This window comes from Fistularia commersonii, chromosome 26 (assembly GCF_037954325.1).
Source record: "Fistularia commersonii isolate RoL2024-O1a breed Wild chromosome 26, RoL_Fcom_v1.0, whole genome shotgun sequence".
NCBI lineage: Eukaryota > Metazoa > Chordata > Actinopteri > Syngnathiformes > Fistulariidae > Fistularia > Fistularia commersonii.
The window spans coordinates 255,001-265,000 of record NC_141309.1 but is presented as its reverse complement, the minus strand read 5'-3'; the positions used below and the strand labels follow the sequence as shown (position 1 = coordinate 265,000).

Here is a 10,000-nt window from a genome sequence, read left to right as displayed (position 1 = left end):
ACCGGTCTTCACCTGCTTCTGACTCCATATAAGTTCTCCGGACCTTCTCCCGATCGCTCTCTTCCTCGTCCTTTACCTCACGTGGTTTATTCGTCCGTTTCTGAAGGTCTCCTCGGCTCACGGTTCACCAGCATCTGCGGTAAACGTGGTCCTGGTCAGAAGTTCTGGCGGTCCAACCTCGCCTCCCTGCCGCCTTTTTCTGACTCACTTCCTGAATGTTCTTGCTGTCCAGTCAGCAAGTATCTGTTCCTGCTTCTCCATCACCCTCAGCCGACCCGATGGACGCCTCCGTATCAAAATGACCCGACGTCCTCCTCATGTTCCTGGTCCGCTCTCCTCAGCCCCTCCAGCTCAGAGCCCTCGCACACCTTTGTCTCAGACCAGGTTCTGCTGGCGGATGTTCCACGGCTCCTCAGACAGGCAGAGAGGGTCACCACCTGAAGCCGGAGGTCACCGTCAGGTTGTTCTTGGGCTTGAACCCGATCTGACTTCCATCTCCTCCACGAGGAGGCTGGTGGTCGTGGTTGATCAGTAGGTGCCTGCTAATGATGGCCGCCCTGCTGTGGACACAGGCGGCAGGAGCCACGCCTCAGGGCGCTTCTTCTCCTCTGGGCTTCAGCTAGAAGTTGGGTGTCGCCTGAGGTTTGGTGGACAGGTGTGGCTCCTGGTGTGGAGGCTCCGAGGGCCGAGAGGAACCCAGGCCTTCTCCTCCCGGGAACGTTTGTTTAGATTTCTGTTTCTTTGTTTGCCTCTGTCTCCTTGGAGGAGGAGGAAGAGGAGGAGGAGGAAGAGGAGGAGGTGGAGGCCACCGTGAGCTGGCCTGGAACACGTGGAGGTCTGGGAGCATCTGAGGTTCTGGACGATCTCTCAGGAAGGTCCCTGGTCCAGGCGGAGGTCCGCTCTCCTAGTGACTTCTGACTCTGTGTTTGCAAACATCTCCGCGTTGTGATTTCCCGACAAGGCTCCGCTGCCTCCTTCGACTTCCAACTATTGTTCCAGCGGAGATTAATGGGTCCACATACCAGGCTTGGCCGAGGAGGCTCGGCTCTGCACGTCTGCCGGAGCCACGCTGCGTGCTCACACACACACACACACACACACACACACACACACACACACACACACACACACACACACACACACACACACACACACACACACACACCCCGACTGGGTGACGGTTGCGAGGACAATGACAGGCTGGAGTAAATATTATCCCTGTCTGATCCTGTAATGAGGGCTTTGCCGGGTTCCATCAGGAGAACCTGCTCGCCAGCGTATCATTACGGCTTTGTTTGGTCTGCTGGAACCATCTCGCCTCCTTCTGAGGCTCAGAGGCTGAGTCACACAATACGTGTTGTCCCGCTGATGTTTGTCACCAGAGCTCAGCCTCTGCTGGAACCCTCTGTGTTTGGGAGATCTTCCACATGACCTTGGAGGTCCCGGCAGGTCCCAGCAGGACTGTGTCGTTCCTGACTTGTGTTCGGATCAGACGTCTCAGTGTTAGGATGACCTCAGAGGTGGACCTCGTCCTCCAGTGGAGGTAGATATTCCCGTCTCGTTGGTCCCCAGGGACGTCCCTGTGCCGGCGGACCTCTGGACAGCTTGAGAACCTGCAGGAGTAGAACCTCGGCCTGTGTGTGGAGCGCCGGAACGATCTTCTGTTCGAATCCAGCGGCTTCATAAAGCGAGGATCAGTGAAACCTTCTGCTCCCACCGTGGCTTAGAGTGTCCTCCTCCTCCTCCTCCTCCTCCTCCGTCTCCTTCTCCATCTCCATCTCCTCCTCCCTGTAACACCACTTGAAGGTCCCACATCCAGACCTTCTCACTCCGCAGAGCTGCACAAGCACAGGACCTCTGCTTCCTCTTCAAATATCTACCCACCCAGAGTCCCCCGTGCCATCGTTGGTCCTCCACGCCTTCAGGTCCGGCAGAGCGGTCGGGTTCTGGTCGCTCAGGACCTTCAGCAGGTCAACGTGTGATGCCGGCGTGAAAGCAGAGGCGGGGCCGAGCCGAGCCGACCTCACGTCCTCACGGCCGCCGTCCAGAGGCTGGAGGGCTCTCCTGGGCTCTCCTGGGGAGCCGCCCCAACACTCAAACCTAGACCGGATCCCAGGGGGGTTCTGGTCTCTGCTGGAGCCCAGAGGCCTGGATCCTGGATCCTGGATCCTGGATCCAGGATCCTGTTGCCGGAGCTGTTTGTTTCTCCGTGTTCCTGTCTTTGTCTGCCGGCTGTTTATTTTCCAGAACCCTCCCGGGGTGTTTGTCCGTCCCGGGTCGGCCCCGTCAACAAATGGCCGATGTCGGCCCGCCGCCGCCGCCGGCGGCCCTGTTTGTTTTCACATCTGGCGCACAATGCCCCCCCGCCCGGCCTCAGACGCAGCTCTCCGGCCGCCGGCCAAACAGGAGCTGCTCACTTCCTTGGCCCCCGGCTGCCTCGCCGTCACCACCGCACATGAAAGTCCCCAAAAGTCAAGCAAACACCGGCTGCCTCCGCCCGCCCCCCCGAACCCCCCCAGACCCCCCGCTGCCTCCGCCGGCCCGACCCGACACACACACACACACACACACACAAAGGAACAGACAGCCTTCATGTTTGCAATAATAAACACACGCATCTGTCCCTGAGAACACACACACAGGCCCTTTGTGCTGCGTGTTTCTTCACCGGTCCGACTGCAAAGAAAGGCTGAGCGTACACACACACACACACACACACACACACACACACACACACACACACACACTCCACGGCCCTGCTGTCAGTGAACGTGCCGCTGCGTTCACTGACCTGGCTGGAGTTACAGTGTCACTGAAAGACATTTGGACCCAGAGTTCTGTGTGATGAAGATGAAGATGAAGATGAAGATGGAGATGAGAGGGAGTTTGTACGAGGCCGGTCAGTGGGTGACCCAGGAAGGGTTGCGTTCATGGAGTGTTTGTTAAGGAGTGGATGGGATGATCTCCTTGTCCTTCACCCCGGCCGGTGGTGGACGAGCAGGCCGTGCTCCTGAAGGCTCACTTCTTAAGGATCACCCCTGAAGGCTCACCCCGCTCGCCATGTGTGTCCTCCTCAGATCCTGGACGAGATCGCCGGGCACGGGATCAAGATCTACCAGCTCCCGGACGCGGACTCGGACGAGGACGAGGAGTTCAAGGAGCAGACCAGAGTCCTGAAGGTGCGTCAGGAAGCGGCGTCCGCCCTCAGATCAGGCCTGATGTTTCCACCGCTTTCCATACGTCTGTGCTTTCCTGCGCTCCATTTCCTGGACTCTCCGCCTTTATCTCTCCGTCCCAGGCCAGCATTCCCTTCGCCGTGATCGGCTCCAACCAGCTGATCGAGGTGAAGGGCAAGAAGATCCGCGGGCGGCTGTACCCGTGGGGGGTGGTGGAGGTGGAGAATCCCGAGCACAACGACTTCCTCAAACTGCGCACCATGCTGGTGTGAGTCCCGCTCGCCAACCGCAACGGGTCCGCGGCCGAGGGAAGGACGGCTCGACCGTGAAACGTGACTGCCTCCTAGAGTGTGAAGACCTGTGTTGCATTGCAGGACCCACATGCAAGACCTGCAGGAGGTAACCCAGGATCTGCACTACGAGAACTTCCGCTCCGAGAGGCTGAAGAAGGCGGGCAGGTGAGACCCTGCTGGGACCTGGACCTGCCAGAGGAGGAGCTGCTGCACAGCTCTCAAATCATCTTCTCCTCTCTCTGCAGAGCTGTGGATGAAGATGTGATGGACAAGGACCAGATTCTACTCCAGAAGGAGGCCGAGGCAAGGACACACACACACACACACACACACACACACACACACACACACACACCCTCAGAGAAACCTATGTCATGCGTGAAAAGATCCTATCTCAGTGCTGCTGCACAATGACTCTTGGCTCCCTGGCAGAAGAACCTCAGGAGGCCTCAGCCACCGGGGCTCGCTCAATGTATCGAACACACACACACACACACACACACACACCCCGGGAGGAAAAGCTGACGTCAGCGTTGTAGCACTTCCTCAACATAAACATGTTCCCATGTTTGAAAGCTCATTGTATTTGTCAGAAAGCAAATCCTCCGCCGTCCCTTTGCTTCTGCCTCTGCAGCCCCGATCCTCAGGACACATTGTCCGCTCTGCTGCAAATCAGCAGGCAATAAGCTGCTTCCTAACCGCCCATGATTGGCCTGTGTGTGTGTGTGTGTGTGTGTGTGTGTGTGTGTGTGTGTGTGTGTGTGTGTGTGTGAGAGAGCGGCCGTGCAGCGTGGCGAGTGGGCGCGGTGCAATCAGGCCTGTTTGTAAACAATGTGCCCAGGCAGGATATGCCATCACCTCCTGCCTGGAGCTCTGGAGAAGCTTTTATGGTGGGAATGACCTCAGCTATGTTTGGCTGCTGAGACAAAGAGAGGGAGCTGGTTTCTGTGATTGCAGAGGCACGTGACACAAGCTCCGTGACCGCTGGTACTCGGGTTTGGAGAAAACACCGGGCCGTCCTACAAGATTTACTAGCGGGCAGTGATTCATATGTGGAAGTTCAGACGGACGATTTTCACAATCCAAACGAGAAGTTCAGAGGGTGTAACTTTTACTCACGCTGTCGGGGAAATACATGAGCCTTCTCATACTGGCTCTACTCTTACTCATATTTGCTGTAGTCGTATTCACAGTTACTCCAGTTTTATTCCTATTTACTGTAGTTGTACTCAGATTTACTCGAGTTCGAGTTCCGCTCCTATTATTCCAGGTAGTTATGCCCCACAGCATCATGACATAGCGGAATACGAATATATTGTTCGTCCTTTCGAACCAAACATTCCCGGTTGGATTTCCGGCTCCTCTTCGTGAGTTCGAGTTGTTGAGCAACACACCGAACGCCTCACCGCTCCCCTGGCGCCGCTACATAAAGCTGCTCATGGCTCATCCGTGATGGGTTAAATAGAGAGAAGGAATCTCCCGCAAGGGATTAACAACGTGTAAAAAATGATATAAATAATGATATATAAAAATACATTGGTGCCATCGCTCCAAAATAAACAGCTTGTAGTTCCACTCTCCGCCACCAGAGGAAGACAAATATCTTGAAATGCTTTCCTGTTGGTCGCTGAGGACCTGGAGATCAACACCAACACGCCCATCTTCTCTTCTGCACATCTCCGATTCATATTCCCTGCTTCGTAAACAACAATCTAACACCATTCTGCTTTTCCTTTGTGGGCTGCAGCTAACCTACAGCCAATCACCAGCCTCCTTCTAACCCACAGCCAATCACCAGCCTCCTTCTAACCCACCGCCAATCACCAGCCTCCTTCTAACCCACATCCAATCACCAGCCTCCTTCTAACCCGCATCCAATCTGCAGCCTCCTTCTAACCGGGATCCAATCACCAGCCTCCATCTAACCCACGGCCAATCACCAGCCTCCTTCTAACCCGCAGCCAATCACCAGCCTCCTTCTAAGCCCTGCTGCCCCTCCAGTAACAGTAAAGTCCCTGCTTTGCTGTGAAAGCTGTTTGCAGCAAATGATCCAATGTTGCTCTCCAGACGTGTTGTTTCTTATCACACATCCAGTTGTTCTTCTGCAGGTTCAGAAGAACCTGAAGCTGAAACACCTGAGGAACATCTAACATGACCTGCTCTCTCCTTCCAGCTCAGACGCATGCAGGAGATGATCGCTCAGATGCAGGCACAGATGAAGATGAAGTCGGACGAGTGAGAGGGGGGGCAACGAAGAGATCCATGCACACACACACACACACACACACACACACACCCGTCTCCCCTTCATGCTGCCACCCCTTCACACCCTGCAGGAGGTCCAGGACCTCTCCAGCCTCTCCAGCCTCCCATCCATCCATCCATGCATCCATGCATCCATGCATCAGCAGTCCAAGTGCTCCACACTGACGTCCATGTTCTTCGCTTTCTCTTCAATGTATTGAGCAGTGTGTGTGTATGTGTGTGTGTATGTGTGTGTGTGTGTGTCTATTATTCATGTCTTAACCATAGCAAACACCAGTTGTAGGTAGTTTTCTGACTATTTGAACTCTTCCTAAATTCCTGCGTTGAGGTGGAGAAGGTCTGAGGAGGCCTGACTGACACGAACATGTTTACAAAGGTCATCCAGGTGTTTGTCACCTTGTTCCTCCAGACGTCCTGGATCTCCTCCTGACCCTCAGGACTGATCTGGAATCTGTGCCATCCTTAAACGGACTTGTGTCTGATTGGTCGGCTACGTGTGGATCCTGTGTGTGTGTGTGTGTGTGTGTGTGTGTGTGTGTGTCAGACTGGAAGCCGCTGAAGGCAGGCCTGGAGAACCTGGTTTGGGTTCTGTGGAGACGTTTCGGGTCCTCGTGGACGTCAGAGTGCCATGTTTGTCTATATTGTAGAATTTATCATCTAATGTGTCCATGGAGACCGTTGCTGTGACCGTCACCCCAGCAGGCCCGGACACGCCTCGGACACGCCTCGGTCACGCCTCACACCGTCTTACTTCCTGTCCCGTCACCTGCCCGCAGATTAACACCATGTGACTTCCTGCCCCGCCCCCTCAGACCCGTGTGACTTCCTGTCGGCCCCTGCCTTCGGTGTCAGCGGGCGTCTCCTGCCGCTGCGTCTCCAGCTGTTTTTGTATTTCTTCCTAATAAAGGTGATCTAGATATCTAGAGAAGGTCCTCACAACGTGGTTTGGTCCCGTCGGCTCAGGTTCTGCCTCTTTTTGAGGCTCTTTCTGGCCTCGGATGTTTGGGATGGAGGTGAAGATCCCGTCCGGCTCCTCCCTCGGGCCTCTGACTGACCGGGAACCTCCCGGGTCTCCAGCGGCCTCGCCGCCCGTTCCTGAGCTGGTTCCTGAGCTGGTTCCAGAGCTGGTTCCTGAGCTGGTTCCTGAGCTGGTTCCAGAGCTGGTTCCTGAGCTGGTTCCTGAGCTGGTTCCTGAGCTGGTTCCAGAGCTGGCCGTAGGTTCTCTCGAGGTTCTGGAGACCAGCAGCAGCTCCGGGCCGACATGCGGCCCGTGAGGCGCCACCTGAGGAGCCAGAGATGCACATCCGTGTCTCGGCTCCACGGACGAGCCCACGACACTTCTGACCTCCACGCAGAAGCTCCACGCCGAGGCCAACAGGCGGCCCGCGATTGGCTGGAGCCGAGGGGGCGGGGCCGAGGGGGCGGGGCCGAGCCGGGCCGCTCTGGACGCGTGCGCGCCTGTGTGTGCGCGCTCCGCGGCAGAGCAGACATGACGGCCAGCATCCGCTACAAGAGCCGCATCCCCGTCAAGACAGGTGACTTGCACGCAACGCGCAACGCGCAACACGCACATCCTCCGCAGGCTTCCGCACCTAACCGCTCCTCCGTGTCTCTGCCGCCGCCGCACCTGCGCCTCCTCACCCTCACCCTCATCTTCATCCTCACCCTCATCTTCATCTTCAACCTCATCTTCATCTTCAACCTCATCTTCATCCTCATCCACATCTTCATCTCCATCGTCTGCATCCGCGACCACGTCCTCCGCGGCGCCGGCCGTCAGACGACAGCACCGAGGTAAGACTCTCCTCCTTTACGGTTACTGCTCTTCATCTCCTCCTCCTCTCCTCCTCTTCTCTTCATCTCCTCCTCTTATCTTCTGTTCATCTCTTCTCCTCCTCCTCTCCTCTTCATCTCCTCCTCCTCTCCTCTTCATCTCTTCTCTCCTCGTCTTCTCCTCCTCCGTGGTGTTTTCGCGTCCGCTGCAGGGCGTCGTCCTTCTCCGTCCATCTTTATGTTCTATGTTAATATATGTATATATGTATATAATATGTATATAAAATGTATATAATATGTATAAATCTCCGTGGGGGGGGTTTCTCTCCGCTGACCTCATTGTCGGCGTGACGTCACCGCGCCCTCCCTCCAGCTCGTGCACGGTGCCCCCCCCCCGCGCGCAGTGAATGGGGGCGCTGCACCGGAAATGGGGCGGACGGAAGTGACGCAATAATTCCGGGAGGGGGGGTCAGGGTGGTACACCGGGCCCCGCCCACCGGGGGAAGTGACGTCACCGAGGGTGGATGAGCGGGCGGCCGATCGTGGTGGTGGAGGAGTAGGGAAACAGCCGTTACCATGGATACCGAGATACTCGAGTACTCTGGGAAATCAGACCAGAGCTTCTCAGAACAAATGATGTCCAGAAGAGGAAGATGAAGCTCCTCAGAGAGCCGTCACACTTCACCGGCCCAGATCTTCAGCCACCGCTTCCTCCTCCTCCTCCACCTCCTCCATCCTTCTACCCCCAGTCAGGGTGTGTCTGAGGGACACCAAACCTCAGCCGTGTCCCTCAGAGGTTGTGGCAGAAGATGGTCGCAGCTGATCTCCATGACGGCCGCTATCCGTCCGTCTTCCCTCCATCCGTTCAGCTGCTTCCTCTGCTGTTGCCAGGCAACCATTCTGGTCTGTTTTCACTACTTCCTGCTGCCCCTCTCTCGGACCGGGACGCCCACTGGGGGCACTGGGAGGAGGAGAAGAAGATGAGAAGGTGGGAGGCTGAGGTTCAGATGGACCTGAAGACGGAGCCTCCTCAGTATTTCTTCTTACTTCACCTGGACTCCGTGGCTCCTCGTCTGAACCACCGGGAACCTTCAGGAAGACGTCACACCCTCATGTTCAGCCCCGGTCCTCAGATGGGACCCAGATGGTTGAGGAGCAGCTGCACGGGCGACCCTGGGGCGTGGAGGGGAGGAGGCACCTCCGCCCTGATCTCCTGCTCAGCAGGGAAGCTGATGGAACACGCCGGAAGTCTTGCTACCAGGAGAAGGTCCTCATTACTCACTGGACCGACCAGCCGGGCTCCACCTCAGAAGGACTGAGGTGGTCTTCAGACTTGAAGGACATCAGCTGTCCTCCTGCATCAGACCTGCATCGTGCTAGTCTAGGTTTCATACACACACACACACACACACACACACACACACACCGCTCAGAGCAGGTCCTCCAACGTTCAGCCTTCAAGGTCTCCACACATTGGTTGATCCTGTGCTGCTACAAACATGTCAATCCATCGTGTGTGTGTGTGTGTGTGTGTGTGTGTGTGTGTGTGTGTGTGTGTGTGTGTGTGTGTGTGTGTGTGTGTGTGTTTGTGTGTGTTTGTGTGTTTGTGTGTGTGTGAGTGTATTGCTCTTCTTCTTCCTGAAGCTTGTGCCTCCATGTTCCTCCGTTCTCCTCCAGTGTTTTTCTCTGGTGGACCTGCTAAGGTTCTCCATGCTGGTCTGGACCATGAAGGGTTGTTGAGTTGGACTTGAGGTCCTCAGACGTTGGAGCTGTGGTCCTGTGGAGGCCGGGGTTCGAGGACCTGCAGGTGGTCCCTCAGGAGCTCAGACTGGGTCAGTGTGGACTCAGAGGACCATGCTGATGTTCTAGTGGTGAAGGACGGATGTCATGGGATGTCCCGGTTGGTCTCCAGACCCCCGTCTGAAGAGGCCTGTTCGAGGTTCCACAAGCAACCGTTGCTATGGGATGTCGGGGGGGCAGTGACATGCAGTCAGATTAGCATCTTAAAGGACCTTTTCAGCCCCAGCGGGGGGTCTGGGGGGGCATCTTCATGGTCTTCTCCTTCTCCTCCTTCCCTCTCTCCCTCTCCACTCATCTCCGCTCCTGCGGTCGGCTGACCATCTGGTCTGCGGGCCACGTTGCGGAGGAGGTGAGAAGGAGTCAGCTGGACGTCCGGGGGCGTGGAGGTCCTCTGGGAAAGGTCGCTCCGTCCGCAGCCTCGTCCCAGACTTCTCAGGACGTTCCACACCTTCTCAGAGCTGAGAACCTGCAGCTCCTCCTTCACTCATCTTTTTGAATGAGGTCTGGGAGCAGCCTGGAGGAGGTGAGGTTTCTGCGTGGCCTCCTGGAGGTCGGAGAACCTCGGCCGTGCTGGTGGCGCTCCACGAGGAGCATCTTCAGACCTGCTTCAGGAGATAATGCGTAAACCCCCTGGTGGGGCCGAGACCTTCTCCGCACGCAGACGGGCGAGATCCGGCACCTTCGCCGTCACCG

At 56.6% G+C, this 10,000-nt stretch overlaps 2 protein-coding genes across 3 annotated transcripts in view; both read left to right on the top strand.

The window, feature by feature from the left end:
- LOC147218152 (septin-2) overlaps positions 1 to 6,659 on the top strand; it is a 17,207-nt gene extending 10,548 nt beyond the window's left edge. For both annotated transcript variants that reach the window (XM_086173738.1, XM_086173739.1), the window contains exons 8-12: positions 3,078 to 3,179; positions 3,299 to 3,444; positions 3,551 to 3,634; positions 3,715 to 3,772; positions 5,643 to 6,659. In XM_086173738.1, the coding sequence (XP_086029864.1) occupies positions 3,078 to 3,179; positions 3,299 to 3,444; positions 3,551 to 3,634; positions 3,715 to 3,772; positions 5,643 to 5,708 (456 nt within the window). In that variant the 3' untranslated portion in view covers positions 5,709 to 6,659. The remainder of the gene's footprint in view (positions 1 to 3,077; positions 3,180 to 3,298; positions 3,445 to 3,550; positions 3,635 to 3,714; positions 3,773 to 5,642) is intronic.
- Positions 6,660 to 7,157: 498 nt separating this feature from the next.
- septin5a (septin 5a) overlaps positions 7,158 to 10,000 on the top strand; it is an 11,575-nt gene continuing 8,732 nt past the window's right edge. Inside the window, exons 1-2 of the mRNA XM_086173989.1 lie at positions 7,158 to 7,269; positions 7,515 to 7,528. Of these exons, the coding sequence (XP_086030115.1) occupies positions 7,224 to 7,269; positions 7,515 to 7,528 (60 nt within the window). The 5' untranslated portion in view covers positions 7,158 to 7,223. The remainder of the gene's footprint in view (positions 7,270 to 7,514; positions 7,529 to 10,000) is intronic.